The sequence below is a fragment of the Bactrocera latifrons genome, unplaced genomic scaffold (assembly GCF_001853355.1).
Source record: "Bactrocera latifrons isolate USDA-ARS-PBARC rearing strain unplaced genomic scaffold, ASM185335v1 scaffold_56, whole genome shotgun sequence".
In the NCBI taxonomy this organism is placed as follows: Eukaryota; Metazoa; Arthropoda; class Insecta; order Diptera; family Tephritidae; genus Bactrocera; species Bactrocera latifrons.
In genome coordinates this window covers 117,827-139,181 of record NW_017537223.1, presented here as the reverse complement: position 1 = coordinate 139,181, position 21,355 = coordinate 117,827, and the positions used below count along the sequence as shown (strand labels likewise).

The following is a 21,355-nucleotide window of genomic DNA, read 5'->3' as shown; positions in this document are numbered from 1 at the left end:
CTTTAATAGTCATCAAATAATAGAAATTGATTATTTGCTTAATTCCTCAATAAACAGCGGGGAGCACACTCTAGAATAATACAGCACTAGTATCTATTTGAACCAGTGAACCAGTATCAATTAGGCTGGAGTTCTGCTTTAACTATCAAATAATTATTTGTTCAAGTATAGAAGTAGTGCCTTAGTAAGGTAGGTAGCGCTGTTGTATTTCGGGCTCAATTAGGACGAGGTGTGCCATTTTTTGCACTAGATTATTGCTACCGCGTTTTACCTTCTCATTAAAATCATTTTGTTGTTTCGGTGAAGCTATATGCTTTTTGTAGACATTCATTCAAGGTTTGGTGCTTGATGGATTCCAAGTATTCTGTGTCGGATCTGCGACAGGGGTTGCTTCCTTATTCGCTACTAGTACGCAGAGTCGGCAGATATTATTGTAGGGCATGCCAATTTTGAACGCACGTTTTCTAATTGGTCAATGCTCTGTTATGGTATGGCAGGGCCTATTTAATAAATCGTTATATTTTTCCATCTGTTATTTGCTAATTGTTGAAATTGTGTATTAACCTCTCTGCTGACCGATCCTAGCGGGCTTGGTATTAACTCTGTCTGGGATTCGTTTAAGAAAGTTCCTGCTTTTGCCAACTCGCCTGCTTTTTCGTTGCTAAAAATGTTCCTGTGGCCGGGAACCCAGATCAAGTTTAGATGGAGCTTGTCTTCTAGTGAGCTCAGTACCTTCCTCACTTAAGAACTATGCTGGAATTAGTGACGGACGACGACAACACTAGGAGAGCCGCATGGCTATCCGTGTATATTGTTGCTTTATCTATCCTCTCGTAGTTATTCAATAGACTTTCACAGGTTTACTCTATACCAAGTACTTCCGATTGAAAGTTGCTAGTAGAGTACGGTAGACGGAGAGAGAGAGAGAGAAATCTCCCGTGCCTACTCCGCAGTCCATTTTGGACCCMTCAGTATAGACTGAGATGGTATCTTCCTCCYGAAGTCTTGCCCCTTATCCATTCTCGTCTAGACGGTATCCTCACCGGAAAGTATCTATTGAAATCCAGCATTGGGAGAATGCGTGTGATTTATTGACGTTTACACTGATTTGATTTAGGATGTCATTATGTCCATAGTAGTGCTTTATTTCAAGAAATTTTTTTGATTTCGAACTATCATAATTCGAGAGCAATTAACTTAATTTTTCGCTCTTGCTATAAGATCGTACTGAAATGACCATAAAATTTCGTTGAGGAAGTATCAATGGTGGACACTAACAAACAATTTTCGAAGCTTTAGAGAAATGTCACAGAAATCATATGACAAAGATACAAACATTTATCTATGACTTTATTTTGCTCACACAGAGTACGTCTCATAAAAGGKATTGCCCATAAAGCTTGCTTAAATATGGACTTACCTTCAACGAGCATCCAGAAGAAATTGGTTAAGGTGAAGAAATGAAAGAGCGTCACGAGAACMACACAGCCTCCTAGACCCGTTCGTATCGAAATCTGTTTGCAGTAAATATATAAAAAATAACAGTAATTATCTCGTGTCGATTTAGAAATAAGGATATATTTATATAATTTTAATTGTGTTTTATTTGTAATAATAATGATAAGTATGCCTAGATTATTCATGTGTTGTAAACATATTAATATTAATTTTGAAAATTCAAGAAAATATTTTAAACACAAAGCACCTTCGTTCGCGTGCCAGGATGTTAGCATATTTATTTTTCTTTTCAGTATTTTTCGCGTATCTTGAGCAAAACCTTTTTCCATAACACATCCCCACACGAATAWAGATACATATGTGCTTTTGTATGAAGATTTCGCTCAAAATTAGAAAAAGTTACGAGATCGATGTGTGTGCACTTACATGTACGGACAAAGTCAGTATCCATAGCAACGCCGACATTATGTATGTGAAGAATAAATTGGCGTGAATTGAATTGCGTAAACAGCGTAATTCCCTGCATCCGTTTTTCATTTCGTTTTCGTTTTCGATTGCAGCGCACGGTGCGAGGGAATAAAGGACATCAATAGCATTCGCAGAGATACGCACAGTAAAATATCATAATAATAGCATAGCAGTAGCAGTAATGCAGCCGATGTTGACGTTGGCGTTAGCAGCAGCAATGATGTTGCGCGGGAGAGAAGAAGGAATAAAGGAAAATTGTAGAATTACCAGGAAAAATATATATGTGTGAATAWGTGTGTTAATGTGGCCTCGTATGTGCGCCAGAATGCAAAGGAGCATTGGCGAGCGCCCGAATTTTTCGATTTTTCCTTAAAAATGGAAACAAAAACATTGTGTGGCAATGCTACAAAGGTTGCCATGGCTAATAGTGTGGCAATAAGTTCTGAAGGATCTTTGTAAATTTTCGTCCGAAAACATCTAAAACGCTCTTACAAAGCAACAAACCTTTGCATTTACTTAGAAGTTATTACATTACTGTTATTTTTGTCTTATGTTGCATTAGAGATAAAAATATCGATTAGTTGTTGTTTCCAAGTTATTAACTTCGTGTAAACAAGAAAAATAGGTTAGAAGTTCTTTGAGACATGTATAAGCTGACAGTTTCTTGCACTGAAAAAAAAAATATTTGTTGTAAAATAAAACAAAAGTATTCGGAAGTATTTCAGCAATATGTCATAAAAATTATTGTGGAAGTTCGAAAAATATAATACCCTAAGGTTTTTCACATTAGGAACCGCACAAGGAGAAGAAAAACATTCTGTTACTATGAAGATCATCGGGAGAACAAAAGTGAGCAAAGAAAACGCTGTTGTTGAAGCTGCTGCATAGAACCCAGAACTCAATATTACATTCGTTYGCAAAGTTTTTGAATAATTTCTTCATGAATATTATTATATTTCAATTCCCAATTAATTAATTTCTTCTTAACAATTTCGAATTGAAACAAAGCAAAAATACTCACTTGAAATAGGCGAAGACAATAATCGCCAGAGTCAATGAGACTAAACTGATGGTGTAGCCGATGTAGTAAATTATCGTTGGCAACTCGATGATCGGTTCGAATTCAGGTACAGTGGAGGGCGCGGGCAGGTGCATGCATAAGTCATAGTTGGTATATTTCTCCCATGTGCCGTTAGCATGGCAAAAGCGCGTCGCATTCTCTGCAAAAACAGTCAAGCAAATTGTTTATAAAAACATAAATGTGAATTATATTATAACRCAAAATCGAGTTTTTCGATATAGAAGTGAACAATTTTTAGAGGTATTAGGTCATAAATAAAAAAGTAATTCTAAATTTATGTTATGGAACTTCAACGATGTTCTTTCTTCTTAAAAAAATCATTTTGTGCAAAAAAAAAAAAAAAAGGATGTGTATTATTTGTTTGCCCTCAGACATCTTATAGCTGCGATCTAACGTCCATTTGGAAGCTGGAATGTGTGGTCTCATCGTGACAGCTGTGACTCCATTTGATTTCTGCAGTTCGACTATCTAACGTCATTTTAAAAGCTGCGATCTGACAGCTTTCAGCTGATATGAATTTGACAGGTTCGAACCGACTGCTGACATCCATCCATCCATCTGACATCCATTTGACGAATTTAGTAAAAGTTTATATGTGATAAGTGATGAAATTTTGGAAACGTTATGTTTRTATCAAATACTCCACGGTCATTTGATGACATTCTTGAAAATTCTGCACTCATTTCATCAAGTTTTACCCTAAACACGTCAAGGGGTAGCAAATATCGAGTCGCAAGAGTAAGAGTGTGTGAACTCATTCGGTTACATTTAGACAACAGAATTTCATGCAAAAAAACTTTTACCTATGCCAAATACTCATTGCCCACTGGTGGTTTAGAAGCTACTTATATGTTGTAATGACTTTAGTCCATACTGTCCGATGTGTGTAGAAGGTATAGAAGTCGCTGAACACGAAAATTGCTTTCAGTTTTCAAGCATAAGAAAAGCTGTAAACTACATTTGGAGGTAATCTCACGCTGGAAACTTTGACTGCACTCATGTTCGAGTCCTCTGTAAAATGCAAAGATTAAGGCATTTAAATGCCCTCTTCTCTCCCATGACGTGATATTTCTTTGTCCAGTGATCCCGCAGGAAGCAATTGAGATGGGAAAGGATAGGTTTAGCGAATTAAAGTCCCGCACTTCGGCTTCAGATGCTTTCTTCTACTTTAAAGAAAAAACCTCCGAACTTCAACTGTAAAATTTGTAGCATTACTATATGTTATCCACCGCCTTTGACGATTTCACCAGCTGAGAATAATCTTAAATAAATTTTTATGATTTTTATGTAACGAATAATTGCGATTTCACCTAAAACAGATCAAATTAAATACGTTCGCTTTTAATTAAGTAAGAATCCCACTGCTATTTGCGCTCAGCACTCTCAGCGCACATACAAATAAGTGCTGCTGATGCGTGCTGCTTATTAGCAGATTCCGCAAAACCACTAGCAAAGCCMCAGCAAACCGTGGGCGACGCGAGTCCATTGTCGTCGCTTGTGCATTGTGCCTTTCAACGCATGCCGCTTTTGTCATTCTTGCAGCTATGAAAATGTTGCAACTAGAAAGTTAAAACACATKATAGCGCTGTTGCACCAAAGGGCATAGAGACACACGTCATCACCTCGTCTAAAGTATTGCAGTAGTCTAAAGTGTGCAGTCGCGTCGACAACAATTTGTGGCACAAGCCAACCGCATACACTTGCACTTACATGMACATATATACACGCGTAAATGCAAACACGTACGGTTGGTTGACAGGACGTATATAGATTCCCCAAAGTGTGCATATGGACCGCCGCATCCTTTTGTTCGTGTTCATTCGCGCATCGCCCACACATAACTGGGAATAGTTGCGAGCGCATTTTAGCGCTCACACAGGCTCACAGATATACTTTTACCGACACAGATATACTTTACTAACTGTACTTACGCGAGCTATCGTACTGTATGCCTTGGAACTCGTGCAGGCACGGCAGCGCCGCCCAAGTGCCACGCGGCGTACGCGGCCAACAAAGGATCGAGTCGAAGTGGGTGAGGCAGTAGGCGCTGTCATTACCGTAGGTCGTTGTATCAATGTGCTGTCTCAGCAGGCACTGCAGTTCGGTACTCTCATTAATTGCGTCGAGGCCGTCGTAGAACTCGAGCGGTGTCTCGTCAGCGCTCACGTCCACATCTACATGTGCTCCTGCAGCCACACCCGCACTCGCTCCCACTTCCGCCACATCGGGCGAGCTTGACATGCTGAGCGGATTCACTGCAAGCGAACGACTCACCAATGCGTCGGCAATTATTTWACTTGTGTCAGCGCTGTTGCTGTTGATGTTTTTGCTGCTGCCGCGGGCTGGATTCGCGATGTGGCTGCCACTGAAGCTTGGAATACTATTACTGTGGCTTTGGGCGCTTCTGGTACTGTTGTCGCTGTCGCTGCCACCGGCAGAAAGCGCAGTGTTSTRCAGCTGGTATTGTTGTTGCTTTCCCTGTCGATGCCGATGATTGAGTTGTTGCGGTTGTTCATCGTCGTTGTCGAGAAATCTGTGCGTTGTGTATGCCTCTGAAGACCTGGAAGCAAAAAGCATAAAATCACGTCTTAAGTTGGTGGATTTAAAGCTTCAAACTTTCAACATTTTYGCAAGTTAYTATCCGATATGTGTGTGCTTKATTTAAAGGTAATTGTTTCGACAACATATAAGTATTGTAGTAGACAAATATGGGAAGAGAATATTTGAAGATGTGCATAGAAATAAAAGTATAAATAAAAAAAAAGACGTGTGGTCTTTTGCAGAGTTATTTCCTCACCTTAGTGGATTAGCAAATTGAAAATATATGCTTTTAGAACTTCCTCCTCCTAGAGAGAATATGAGTTGACATTAAGCCCAGTACTATTGCTATATGTCTTTTACGTGTATATTTGATATATTTTTAGTTGCATACGAAGCAGCAACTCGAACTGACGTATAGAACGTACAAAATACAGCTTGTGCCAGAACTGAAGCCGGTCGACCTTCTCACGCGACTTAGCTTCGCTCAATAGACTCTTGAGAAGTTCCAAAAAGATTCGACCTTCTCGAGTMAAATTTTGTTGAGCGGTGAGGCCCATTTCTGACTCAATGGGTATGTAAACAAGCWAAATTGTCGTATTTGGAACYTGAAGAGATTAAAGAGCTGCCATTGAATCCAGAAAAATATCCGWKCGATTCATATATCTTCTAAAMTGATGCCGGATGRGAASGTAACCGTCAATGTCGACCRTTATCGGTCCTTTATAACCGACTATTTGATGCCTGAGATTCAAGCGCGTCATCTCGACGACATTTGGTTTTAATAACACTTTCACGCCACTTTCCACATATCGCATCAATTAATGGACGTATTGAGTGAACACTTCGCTTTGGGCCGGTCAATTGGCCACCAAGATCGTGTAATATCACGCTTTCAGACTTTATCCTGTGGGTATATGTAAAGTCTAACGTCTATGCGGACAATTCCGTTTCGGTTAAGGCCTTGGAGCAAAACATCACGTGTGTCATTTGCCAGTTACCAACATTTGACAGAKATAATCTTCAAAAATAAATGTCAAAAAATATTCTGTGGMATGATAATAAACAMTACCCATTAAAYTRGAAGTTTCTGYGTKTTTTCTTAAAAAAAAAGTAGGATACCTTGAAAAGTATCAGCCTTTTGTTGCAATAAGAAATAAATTTGTGGAGAATATTATAGCGTGAGTGCTTTCAAAGCTACCGTTCTGTTGTTTTTTGCAAAACACCAGTCTTCTTCTTCTTTCTCAAAATGCGTTACCTTAAATGTATACCTCGAGAACAACTGTAAATTTTTTTGCCTGTGTCTCTTGAAGGTTAACTATAATTACAACACATATGGATCAATTTAAGTGAGTCTTCTCATGGAAAAGCGCCTAATCTTGYAGTAYAAACTATGCTTTCAYCTGTGATGTTCCATTTCGAATCACCTCAACACTTTAGCAATCACACTATCACTTTGAACTGATTGAACAACAACACCAGTGCTCAGTCATAGGCTACAATTCACGGCAGTTGGAAAATTGGCAATGGACAGACTGAGCCCGAGAGACTGAGTTGTGCGCCGCAGCAACCAATGAAAAGGAAATTCAATCACATGAGTTCAACGAGTGAAGTCAAAAGTGGCCTGCTGTTCGGTGTGAGGTGGTGGAAYTACGAACGCTGAACTCGTGACRACCACACAACTCGGAAAGGTGTTGGTGTGTTGATGGTGTTCACCAAATGTGGTTACAGCGGCATCATTGCCATGGAACAATCGTTGTGTGGAATTTGTTTGCTCGTTTGGCTGCACGGTTGTTCGATTGTTAGCTGATTGTTCGGTTATTATTGCGCGTTTAAGCGTTAAAGAGAACCGTTGTGGCAACAACTACAAACTCAACTCAATAAAACAATACGGCAAATACAAATGCAAACTGAAGCTGTGAGCATAAATTGAAAAGTGTTGTATAGCCCATTGCGATGGCGTTTACTTACGGTTTATGCGATCAGATAGTTGTGGCGGAATTGTTGAAATCTCAACAATTCACGTAAAATAATTCCACTGAAAAATAAACTGCAAATACTTATTTTTCTAGCCAAAGTGATCAGCCTCTTAGTAAATAGCGACTTTATTTGCGATAGAGTGCACATTTTGTATTTATTCGATATACTACACACACACATACATGCACCACCTCAGCATGTATAGGGAAACTTATGACTATTTGAAAATCGTGAAAGCGTCAAGCGTAATCGAGTCATTAAAAACAACATGCGATTAAATAATTGGATTTTCCTTTTCGGCTCGCCTTCTTTCGCCTTCTTCAACACGTGCTACTTACAAGTGTTAAAGTTAGCGCACGTTTTTGTTTTTTTTTTTTTTTGTGCGAACATTTAAAGGCTCTTTGGCCTTATGCCCGCTTGACCTCATAAATCGCTGTATRCCTCTTGGCTTACTATGTTTGCTTTCGAACTATTTGAAGCGCGCAAGTCATTAAAMGGCACTCCATCGTTCCGTGAATTGCAAAAACGGACGCSGTTCGTCATTTATTAATTAATTTATAATATTTATTTTTGTATCGGTTTATTTTCCGCTAGCGCCGACGGGCCGCCACTGTGTCCACGCTTTATTCCATTTCACTTAACTGTCATTCCTCGTCTAGATAATCTCTTAACTGTACGGTATTTCATTGTGACCAATGTGTGATATATTTACAAATATGTGGCGCTTATTCAGTAGTGGTGAAAATACGCACAAATTGTGTAGTCGATAAAGTCTTTTCGTATTTATAATCAAACTTCCATTTATTTTTTCTATATTTATAATGAACTTTAATGAAACGWATRTGTACAATTTTGGCCGACCACTTTTTGCGATTTTCCCCCAAGAAACAGTATTCCATCAGTGTAAAACTTTCTGGTTTCTCAGCGAAAAACTGCAACAATAATCATTTTCACAGTCTTCCTTTGAATCCAACTTTACTCCATTAAGGGAATTCTACATTGACCGGAACAAATCCTAGTCCGATCCTGCAATGTCAGGGCTAAAAGGTGGATGCATCAAAACGTCCAATATTACCAAACACTCAGCATAATCTTTCGAGGCATCAATCCTGGCTTTGCGACCATTTGTTGAGCTTAACCACGCTTGGACCATGATCTTTTTCGCACATTACTRTCGTATTTAATCCACTTTTCGTCTCCAGTTACCATCCGCTTAAGAAATGGTTCGATTTTATTTCGTTTCAGCAAAGARTCKCAGATGTTGATACGGTYCATTAAAATTTTCACAGACAATTCACGTGRTGCCCAATATTCYATCGAGCTTCTTTTTGTAGACAGCCTTTTTTAATTGGTTCAAAACMGTTTGATGATGAATGTTAAGAGTTTTAGCGATGTCATGGTCGCTTACGATCGATCCTCCAATAAATTTTTTCCATAATTTCATCGAMTTTTTGAACGATAGGTCGAACAGAGCGAGGTGCGTCTTTCACATTGAGATTTCTAGAACGGAATCGATCGAACCATTGTTGCACAACGATTTCTTTTACAAAATACGAAAGGAATTTTTCGACTACCCTATATATGGGACTCATTCAGTAGCGATGGAAAAATCGACATACTTCTCCGTGTTAACTAGGCTGATGAGAGTTAACAAAAAAATCCATACTTCTACATCAGCTTTTCGCAAACAATTGGTTGTTGAGGAACTAAAATATTTGTTTATAATTTTGTTGTGGGATCGTCATTGATTTTTTGCCCTAAAAATCAGGTAAATATTGTTTAGTAAATTATTGTAGTAGTTTCGGTGCTGAATTATGTTGCCCATTAAATTTCAAAATCTGTATTGCCAAATATGCAAGCCACATATATTTTTTTCCTCAAATGAAGACTCGCTTAACTGCTCAATTAAATGTAAAAGCAAATAAAGTCAAACATTGAAATTCAGACAATACTTCAGCTTGCCATTGAAATAACTGTGGAAAGTCRTTTACATAATTCTCGAAAATATTACGAAATTTGAAACTGTGGTGAGTACCCACAAWAATTCTAGAGAAAATAAAACTGGTTTCATTCATTAAAATAAAATTGGAGAATAAATTATTTTTTCTACTTTTTAATATTATAAAAAATATAAATATATCTACTTAAAAAACAAATATACTTCTTCAAGTGTTCATATATCAATTGAATTATTCATATGGCACGCTTTATTTTCTATTTCTTCATTTATCAAATAAAAGTTYGCATTTTACTTCTGTCTATTTCTGGCAAATAATTCGAAGGCGTCTTAGTGACTGCGATTGTCGTCTCTGTGATTAATAAACTTCTTAGGTATAATGGTATGCTGTGTAGAAGAATCCTCTACATTATTCATTCTTAGTATTTGAAAATATAAGGGTGTTTTTCCCCCTCTTTGTGTGCTTCATTTGCATTGGCGTTAGTCCAAAATTCATACAACACAGCAGAATTATAATAARAGAAAACTTATAATTTTTAGTAATTTAGTTTCGGCGTACTGTTCCCCATTTTTAATTAGTGACAGCATATAAATTGACGTCTAATTTGTTATGAAATATTCAGAAAATGCACAGGTGCTAATATATTGTTTATTGTGAGTACAAAGAAAAAATTGGAACGCAAACTAAAGTGGCTAAAATATGCTCAATTATTTTCTTTCGGTTGTTAATTTACGTAAGCCTGCAAAACTCCTTATTTAGCTCGCTATGCGTTCATTGCTTGCCTTATGACTCAGCAAATGTGGATTCTACACATACTCTTTTGCGAGGAGCTACTCGTACACTGCGTATGAGTAATRTCTGTTACGAGGACGTATTTTTGTTTCATATGACTTAAATTCGCCAATCATTGTTGGATGCGTTGTATAAATTACGGACTTAGTTTACAAATAGACTTAGGAAAATATAAATAGAATTAAGAAAATATATATTGTGAATTTCCAAAAATCGATTTTTTTTTTTTGCATATGCGTATATCGAACGCACATAAATTTGAGAGAATCGAAGCCCACCTTAGTGTAATTGGTTGCCAAATTCACAAAAGAACGTGTTTTTATCGAAGCGGTCTAGGTCGTTAAGCAAAATATCAGCGAAACTGGTGGTTCGATCGACTTGTAATTATCATAGGACCTTCTTACATATATTTGTCTGACTGTCCGTCTCTATATATACGAATTATTCCCTCAGCAAACGTMATTTTCTCTTCARGAAGCTGYTCATTTGTCGGAACTGCCGATATCGGACCACTATAACATATAGCTGCCACACAAACCGAACGATCGGAATCAAGTTCTTRTATGGAAAACTTTCGCATTGGTATCTTCACGATGGATACTGCTTAAGGTAATAATATAATGACCGAAACAATTTTTCAGATCGGATTACTATAGCTATAGCTTCCATACAAACTCAACACKTWGCTACTAAAAGAAATGCACCTGTGAAGGGTATATTCGCTTCGGTGCAGCCGAAGTTAACGTTTTTTCTTGTTTRTTACATGAATTAATCTATAACAAAATAAAAAATTATATTTTTCGGATAATTTTAGGCAGAAGAATCTTGTGCATTGCCAGACACCTCTTTGCGGAGCCCCACCTAAAGATCGGCTACGGAAACAAAYGAATTCAAATGTTGGAAAATGAATCACCGAATATTTGTTACATTCCATAGAGCACACTTTTTATTTGTTGATTATAAAAAAAATATCAAAAGAGATTCAAAAACTGTCTGAATTGCAAGTGGGTATAAATCTTTCCAACGAAAGGTAGTTTTCCAATAAATTGATATTACCTGAATTTACAACTTGAGCAAATACTTCGCCTAGCCAGGCAAATTGGCCAGCTAAAAGTGTGATAATACAAAAAGCCGATATTTAAAAATTCGCTTACCATAGAAACCGCGATAAATTCGCGGACAAGCATTTTTAATGCAATTGATTTGTGGTGAAGTAAATTATTGAAAGCAGAGCCTCCTACGAGCACTTTCATACTAATACATTAATAACTACTTTTAAATATAATCTTTCAGTTGCATTAACCAAAGCAGTTTTGTAATAGAAAATGCTTGTCGAGCTGTTATTGAGCATGATTAATCCAGCAATAATTCCACCACTTATTAGTGTCATATGTGGTCAACGCTTTCACTGACATTTGCTTAATGTAACATTTGTGARTGTTTCCAAACTTTTTGCTATTGCTATCATGCCACTTAACTACAAAAAAAAAAGTGCGAGCTTTCGAGCTTAATTGCAAAAAAATGTGTTAGATATGTGTGAAGGACTAGGAAAAGTGGCGAGTGGGTGGYTTTAGTTGGTCTGCTGAAGTAGTTGGTCTGTACAAGTATGTRTGATTCTGTTAGTACACCGCAACGCAAACGCCTTCGGTTAATCCGCGCGCAGATAACTGTCGTCGCATCTAATTAAGCGTTAAATGTTCGGTATACCAGCACGCCTCTCGGGTCCGCCGCAAAATTGGCAAGTATCAACGGCTTTTCTGCGTATTATTATTAACTACGAGCTGTTTTCAGCCGACTGTAGCCGCACTGCGAAATGTGCCGCTATATAAACTTTTAAGCACAAGTGGCTGAGCACTTAGCTTAGAGTAGCGAGCTTTAATGATCTCTCAATGAATGCTTTCAACCCAACAACCCGTCAATAAGATAATAGAATAAAGCACACAATGGCGAGACTTACATAACTGTACATTACACAGCGGCAGCGAAAGCCACTGGCAGTCAGTCAGGCGAGCGAAGCGGAACAACGCGTTCAACCAGTAAAAATGCCGTTCAGCCATAAAATAGCGTCTTGGAAATGCTTTGTTCAGGCATTTTACCCTCAATCTAAACGTGGTGCTTTGATAGTGGCGTGTTAGGCTGACACAGAAGTCTCTTTGTTGTTTCTATGAACTAATTGTCAAGCTAATTTCAAAGGTTTCGATAAGGGAAAACTTTTTACTCTAGGTTTTGTCCATCGTTTCAGAAAATTGTGACAACTTCAAATAAAAGTTTTCCAAATAAAGACCTGAACTGAACGATATATTTGTATGACAGCTATATCCCATAGTGCTAAGATTTCGGCAGTTCCGACAAATGAGCAGGTTCTCAATATAACAAATGACTATTCATGCAAAATATAGCGAMATTTCGGACCATAATTTCCTCTTCTTAAACACTGTGCCCTTTTCATGGTATCTTCACTGCTTTTATGATTATGAATTACGTAAGGAAAGTGAAAATATTGTATCTTTGGTGCGCCATTCAGGCCAACAAAAGGCAAAGAAGTCTCATAACACAGCAACACGAACTAAAAACGTCTATTGAAGCCAGCGGCGGAAGTGACAACAAAGTATGAAAGACACAAAACGGTGTTCATAATGGCAGTMATGAAAAGTGAAAGCACTTTGGCGGAAGTGTTGGCGGAATTTTCGAAAAGTCCACTTTATCGACATGTGGCATATACTAGCCACAGCGAATAAAAGTCGAATGAAGCAGCAAAGCACTAAGGAGCAGAACACTTGTTGCTTTTATTGAAGAATTAAGTATTAATTTTGTGTTTACTCCACTGGGGTGGTATGCTCGGTGAACCTGTTAAGTGACCAGTGCTAAATATAGACATTATTTATGTATGTGTGTAAACAAATGTTTGTGCATTGATATGTGACTAGAAGGAATTGTTCATGAAGTTCAGAAAAATTAAAAAAAAACATGGTCATAAAATTATATTATCAATAGAGCAACAAAGATCACAAAATGGAATTTTTATTAAATGCTTTATGAGTGTCAACTATATATGTGTGTTTATTTAAACATATGGTATCATTTGTAAATTAATTATGTTTTCGATGTGACATTTAAATTTCTTTCAGAATTCTCTGAATTCAAACGAATGACCCCCAAGTTTCCTAGAAACTAAAAAAAATAAAATAACAATTTTCTTGTGCTGATGTGACAAACATCTAATAAAACGAAGAATAGAATATATATAAGTTTACAAAATAATGGCACTAGTAAACTTTGGGTAGAAACATTAACTTCTCTTTGCACCGATGCTATACAATACCCTTCACAAATACAAAATAGATATAAGATTCATGCTGAATTTAGCTAAGCTGTCTTATCAAATRAAAAACTTTTCGAAACTTTTTCTGGTCGTTCAGTTGTATGGCAACTATATGCAATACCTTGTGCCAAAAAAGTACCTGGAAATCGTAAATAAAACGCAAAATATTTAATTATTCACCAAAATTGATTTTGTCGTCTTCAAAGTATTGCCGACCAGATGTACACTTATGTTAACGACTTTTCATGTCCTCGAAATATTTTTAATAAACATTTTTTGGGATGGCCTGCAGCTCCTTCAGCGAATTTTGTGAGCGAATCTGATGAATACGATGGGTGATCGAAATGAATACTGCGTTTTTGGCTTAAAATTTCTGCACAATCTTGGCTCGATACGATGGTGCATTGTCATCGTGTAAAATCACTGAATAGTTCTTCTACAATTCCGGCCGTTTTCCACGATTTTTCTCGTGAAACGATTCAATACGGCTAAAACTAACTTCTTATTGACCGTCTGTCCCTCCGGAACAAATTCCGAAAAAAAAACAATGAACATTCCCTTGATTTTTGAGTGGCTTTGGCGTGGTTTTTTGGTGTCAACCCATATCTCATCGGCAGTTATAATGCTCTCCATCAATGTGAACTAAAAATTCAGTTTATCTTAACGAATCGAAGAAGATCCCGTTTACACCCACAATAYCCACCAAAATCATTCGAACGGACTCGTAAGTGATGTGRAACTCTCTTGTCATCTCCCTAACGCTTGCATGTCGATTTTCAATGGCTATATCCTTAACATTTTTAATATTTTCATAAGTTGAACAATCTCTCAACCGTCTTTGAAGGCTTTTTACAACTCCTATGCTTGTGTTTTTAATAAATCTGAAATAACTTACAGTGTCTTTTCCAACACCCGCAATGATTCCGCAGACGAAATGTGGTTAGAATTACAAAAATTTGAGCAAAGCCTTTGAATGAATAGAACGTGTGCAATATTTCAGAGCGATGTCTCAAAAACTAAGGAACTGGTCACGTATATACAGACAAAACAAAATTTATAGCATACATAATATACCCTGTTCAGAGTTTTTTATGATTAACCAAGTTCTTTAAGTTTGTAACTGAAATATTTCATTCTCAATCTAAATATTGCACACTTAATTATACACATTGGTTTAAATGTTTGCCTGACAAAGTTATTTCCAAACTTTTCATATGCATACATACTATATTTAGAAATCTAGTTTAAAGTTCAGATTTCCATAAACAAGCATTTGGTAATACGAGTACCAAAACGAAAAGTATGTGGCAAGTGAGATAACTGTTAAAGTGTTATCTCGAATATTGCACTCACCCCGCCCTAGTTACTCAATTAAACCGCAAACAAACTTTTCAACTTTATACATGTTGACCAACAAACTATCGAGGGGGTRCGCTTTCACAAGCTAGCCACCCTCCTAAGCTTCTCACCTTGAACCGCAACAAAAGTGATTGTGAGTTGCAGTGATGCAATGGGATGAGTCCATGATATAAAGTAASTGGATATGATGCTTTAATTTGGAAAAATTATACTATGGTAACAATTTTAAAGAGAGAGAGATAGAATGAGAGTGACATAGTTAAAATAACTATGAACATGATAGTWTTAAAAAACTATGAATTTAATGTCCTCTGTGGAAAATGTGAGAGTATGCCCACATACAAGTATGCTCCGACAAACGTATTCATCCATTATAAGTATGCGCACGTAGCAGGAAACTTTTTCACTTACGTCACAATTACTGTGTGGCAAGAAGCTAAACCTTAAGTGGATAAGAATTGCTGCTTGCTCCTGCACGCATATGGCTAAATACACACATAAATACACAGATATGAACCCAAGTGCATTCGCACATAGCTTCCTTGTGTGTGTGTGTAGTTGTAGATGCACTGCAGGTGGCACACGTTTCTCTCGAAGAAAGTCGACGAAAGTCACCACGTACAGCGAATTTCGGTGCAAACTTTCTTCTCAAAGTCATTTAAAATCAAAAACCATAAAGAATAATAAGAAGCAAAACAATAAAWTAAAAATATTAGTTCTCTCTTATATTTATAATTTATACTACAATAGTACATGCTTAAAAATGATTTGGATTTAAACTAACGCAAGATGCGACGTGTGATGAATTTTTCAAGCTGAATTGCTTTTGTAGTAACCAGCCTTCGAGCAGTTGAGGAATGATTTGTTAAAAATTGGTAATTTTCACGGAAACTTTTTGGTAAGTTGTGGATGTGACGAGAGACAAATTTTTTCTGAGGAACTGAGTTTTATGGAAATTTATATATATCTCGAAATAATTTTTTGATCCTATATCCTAACTAAAAAAACGTGAACTTTGACTAGTCCAACTCCAGCGCCATCTACCGATTGTGCAAATATTTGCATCATGCGTTTTAAAACCATAAATCAAAGTATGTGGGAAATAACTTCTAAAAGTTTACTGAAATCTATTAGCAGTCGGAAAAGTATTTTCCTATTTCTAATTAAACTTCAACTTATTTTTTTATATTATTAATGAACTTTAGTGAATCAAATATGTACCATTTTGGTCGACCGTTTTTTGATATTTTTCCGCTAGAGACACTATCCATCAGTGCAAAACTTTTCTGGCTTATCTTGAAGAAAAACTTTACTCTATTAAGGGAGTTCTGCATTGACCGAAACAAACGGTAGTTCGATGGTGCAAGGTCAGCGCTATATGGTGGATGCATCAAAACTTCCCAGCCAAGCTCTCCCAGTTTTTGCCAAGTCATCAAAGATGTGTGTGGTACATCGTTGTCCTAATGGAAGACGAAGCCTTTCTGTTGATCAGTTCTGGCCGTTTTTTTCCATTGCCTTCTTCAATCTCATCAGTTGTTGACAGTAAAATGTAGAATTAATCGTTCGTTCATAGTGGGTTATTCCTTCCCAACCCCACCAAACACTCAGCATAACCTTTCGAGGCGTCGATACTGACTTTGTGACCATTTGTTCACYACACTTGGACCAAGATCTTGGTCACATTATTGTCGTATTTGATCCACTTTTCGTCTCCGAATTGTGCTACTCGAACTGATACAGCATCGTCTCCGTAAACTTCACAAATTTCATTGGTGGCTTGCGTGTATTCTTCCACTTTTTATACAAAAATTTCGAAATATAAATTTCGAATTTCTTCATTATTTTCACTAATTTTTGAACAGCTGTAACTATTTTCCAACTTCTMCAAATTTWATTTTTTTGTCACCTTTCCARCAGWATATGGTATGACACAATATTTAGTAAATGGCAATAAGGTTTCATCTAAATGGCCGTTTATAGACACGTGGTTTTTGTTGGAACCAWAGGCCTTTTACATCAATATCCTTCAGTTTAGGCACGAAAAACATGGCTCTATAGCGTTCTCCATTAKCCTTAATTTTCAAAGAAAAATGTACCAATGATTCCTTCTTCGACACTCTATTCCACAACTGTACGGCATCTCTGAGGATGCGCATTAACGACTTTAGTAACACATGCAAATTATACCCCCTGAAAATATTTCTAAGATCTCTGTAAATTTAACTCTACTAAAAWTTATGTAGGGTCGTCGAATTCTGCCTTCATTGCCGTTAACTTATTTATTATACAGGAAGTGTATTGCGAGCGCTCCCAACCAATTTGTTTACACAGAGAATTTTTCCAGCCAAACAAATAAAAATTTCTCTGTCTACAATGGCGCCAGCATAAAATAACAGCCACATATGCATATTAAGACACACACACATCATATAGCGGTGAATGTTTGTAAATGTGTACAAACCATTTCTTTATTATGAATATTTTGGAGAATGTATGACGCGGCTTTTGGCCGTACGAGTTTTCTACAAAGTTGGTATTCGGTAAACGAGCACTATTAATTATTCACATAACGGTTGTGGCTTTAATTAACGCACTAATACGCACACATAATGCAGATGGGTTTTTACGTATCGAATTTCAATGAAATCAGTCATTATGTATTCGTTCATACAAAAACTATAGGACAACAAGCGCAGCGTGTTTTGGAGTACCAAAAAACATTTTTAAAGAATTTTGAATTTTTTCTCATTCAGCTTTATATTTTGTTTAATCTGTATACATACTTTGAATAAGTAAAATAAAAAATGAAAACCTTTTGGCAGTGTCTACGTAAGAAGGAGAATAATTTGAGATATGGAAAGTTGAACACATTGACACAGACTGCCGTGCTAACTGGAATCTTAACATCAGCATAATTGATCCGAAATTATCTCTCCCCAGCTTCTTTAAAGTTAAGAGTCAGGTAACACAGGAGCCCTTAATGTGAAAAACTCCAGTCGTTCCGTTACTTGACGCTCTCTGTTGAGCTTAGCGAAATATATTTGAAGAGACGAAGATTGGCTCGAAATTCATTCACAAATGAAATTACACAAGTTACTTGAGTCTCTAGGCTTCGATATTGTTCAAAGAAAGTAATGAGAAGAACAGCCGAGTTCTTGAATGAAGAAAAGCAAGGCCGGCATGGGACGAAAAAAGAGTATTAGAAATGTATTAAAGAATATAAGGATTGTCTCATCATATTTTAATCTCCAGATCAATTATTGTACGGTGGTGGTGGTTTCTTTTATAGTTTTGGATAAAGACTGTACCTTCCACTTACTGAAGTCAGCAACTAATATAAAATATCAAAGATGAAACCTTTTTCCATATCGTCATTAAAAGCAAGGTCAAAATCCCATAAACATAAAGAAGTGTGCGTCTCATATTACGCAACCAAAGCACCTAAAATATTTGCTTAATATTACACACAAATAACAATTAATGAAGTTTTTGTTGAATCATTTTGCTTTTTTAAAGATTCTTGTGTACCTACCTTCGACTGCCGAAGACTGCAAACTCGTTTTCTACTTTTTGATCACATGTCAGTTCGATTCACAAGCAATTTTCTTTTATTTATTAGCGCTTGGATAAGAGCTTATCCTTTTTTAAGAAGTGAACAAAAGCTTTTCGTTTGAAACTTCATTACCTATTCAAATGTGAAATGTGTGTGTAAATATAAACATATTCATAACCACTTAAAGAAAAAATTTATCTGTCATGATTTGATATTTTTCAGGCGCTCCGGTCAGACATACTCGCACCCCGCGCAGCTTATGCAGATTAGCACCAATTATTTATTCGCCTGCCTTGCTTACCCCGTGTCATGGCACACAGACACTGTCACTTGGATTTTATTTCTACTTTCATTTTGTTTACCGGCTGAGCCAGCTGTCTGAGAAGTTACTTCTCGTTGGCGTGTGTGTATGTGTGTGTGTGGGTGTGTCCTGTTCACAATCTATCTTTTACTATTTTTGGCCCATTTGTTGTCTTTTTATTCACTTTTTCACTGCCCATGTCTGTCAGCGGGCGATGAGATTCCGCTGCTTCTGCGGTTGCGCTTGCAGCCAAAATGTGCCGTACATTTTTAACACGAAGGAAAACGGAATTTCGTTTGCWTCGCTGTGGGCAATTTATACGAACAACACGGCAATTTATTGCCTTTCGTGAGCTTATTGGCTAACCGGCTATAAATGGATATATTCGCACACACTTTCTCAACTTGGGAATAATTATGGTAATCACTTTTCCCCAACTTTCTTGTTCGTTGTTTCTGTTATTTGTGGTATTGCTTACTTAACTTAATTTCTTCTTACTTTATTTTGGCTAATTTCGTTTTTCTGTCTTTCCACACCTGACTGGGGGGAATAAGCTATGAGTTATTACACCTAATGCTATAAAAGGAAGCAAATGATGACAAGGAGTAATGATTATAAATCACAGCTTCAATTACGCGAAACCTTGGTTGTCTTAATATAAATTAATTTAATCATTAATAATTAATTTAGTTATTATTAATTAATTGAATTACTATTTTTTACTATTTTTCCCAACWAATTCGGGTATGTGCTCTTAACCAATTTAATTTTCTCAATATTTTCAGCACTTAAACTTAATTTGGCTTACTTGTTTTTTACTAAATTTCAAAAATAATTAAAATTCATAAATAATTAATTAATACTAAACTTTTAACTGTAATTAAACTTTTAAGTTAACATATTACATTTGATAATATTCATCATAAATAATTTATTMATTTAAATTGATATTCTTTAACTTGCTTGTCAAATACCAAACRGCAACAATAACAACAACATACAAAGATTTATATTTAACACAATTTCAGCCAGACCAATTGCCGCAACCACCTTCTTAACTTCCACCGCCGCAATTATGCTCTTCATTCAAGTGTAGAATTTCCAAGTGCCTACGCACACAGACACACAGTTTCCCTATTTATGAGTATATATGTATATGTAAGTGCCCGTCTTCTGCACTAAGCARCTATGGTTTAGCTTGAGAGGCCTAGCTTCGTATGTAATTACTCAGAAACAATTTTATGGCTTTTGAGTTGGCCCAAAGGCAAGCAATTTTATTTGTGAATTCCCCAGGCTTGTGTCGTTCTTATCAGTGCGATAYRCATAAGTATATTTGTATGTATGTGTTTGTGTGACACTATTCCTCATACAAAATTTCGGCTTTACCTAATTCCTACGTATCAAAACCCAAGTCAAAGTCAAAGTTAATAAATGTGGCTACAGGAAATTATACCGTTACGCTTTAGTGCGCTTGTAAAGATTTCAATTTGTGACCACAATTGGTTGTCTTCCGTCGGCTGCACCTTCGTTTGCTGTTTGGTTGCTTGCTCGGTTGCTGGTCATTTCGCTAGGGAATGGCATTGTACATGGCGTATACGTGACGGCAATTATGCTGATGCGTGGGCGCCAACTATCAGCGAATTTGATATATTCGATGGGTAATAAGAATATATTTGGGATTTGTGTACAACGCGTAATTGGCTAGCTGTCTAGTGTTAGTGTTTATGCAGGTATTGCTACAACAACAACACACACTTTCGCGCCGAGTTATTATCATTTTATTTACCTATCTAAAGCCTCGTCTTCTGAGTTCGCACGAATTGACCGGTGTTGTTGGCATAATTACATGTTGATTAAATATTACAGGCAAAGCGCGTGTACATGGACTGGAGTGGAGTGGAATAGTAGGTGTTGCAAGTTATTCGGTTTGATAAATGTACAGTTATGATAAAATTTGATTCATGGATTCACCTATGAACTCACATATTTTACTAACGCACTGAAAATATTAAATTCAAAGCAATAAATATACAAAATCTACACAATTAATGAATAACAGGTAACGTAAGGAAGTTTTAGCATTAATTACACTTCGAAGGAAAAATCATTTCAAAACATTCAACATTGAAATTAAAAACTTAATTTCAAAAAAAAAAATTAAAAACTGAATTTCAATCGTTCAGTTTGTATGGCAGCTATGACCTCTAGTGATCCGATCTGAACCATTTTTTCGAAAATTGTATAGGGACTATGGGCAATAATAAGACGCAAATGTCATGAAMATATTTTGTGAGAAAAAAGTTCTCCATACAGGGACTTGAGTTTAATGGTTGAGTTTGTATGGATATAGCAGACCGATCTGAACCATTTATCTCAAAAACTGAGAGACTAGTTCATCGACGATTTAATTTGGCAAGAACATGGTAGAGATGACTAATGACTTCTACTCTGCTGAATTTATGGTTATATCTTCTTCACTATCCGAAAGAGTATAGAGTATACGCGGAAAGGGAGGAGTCAAAATTATTGTGGCATATATTATTTT

At 36.6% G+C, this 21,355-nt stretch overlaps 1 protein-coding gene across 4 annotated transcripts in view; it reads right to left on the bottom strand.

Moving 5' to 3' along the window:
- LOC108974479 (diuretic hormone receptor) overlaps positions 1 to 21,355 on the bottom strand; it is a 34,927-nt gene that overhangs the window by 11,719 nt on the left and 1,853 nt on the right. For all 4 annotated transcript variants that reach the window (XM_018942337.1, XM_018942333.1, XM_018942334.1 and 1 more), the window contains exons 2-5: positions 4,939 to 5,567; positions 2,948 to 3,146; positions 1,885 to 1,978; positions 1,421 to 1,514 (exon numbers count right to left, since the gene is read on the bottom strand). In XM_018942337.1, the coding sequence (XP_018797882.1) occupies positions 1,421 to 1,514; positions 1,885 to 1,978; positions 2,948 to 3,146; positions 4,939 to 5,248 (697 nt within the window). In that variant the 5' untranslated portion in view covers positions 5,249 to 5,567. The remainder of the gene's footprint in view (positions 1 to 1,420; positions 1,515 to 1,884; positions 1,979 to 2,947; positions 3,147 to 4,938; positions 5,568 to 21,355) is intronic.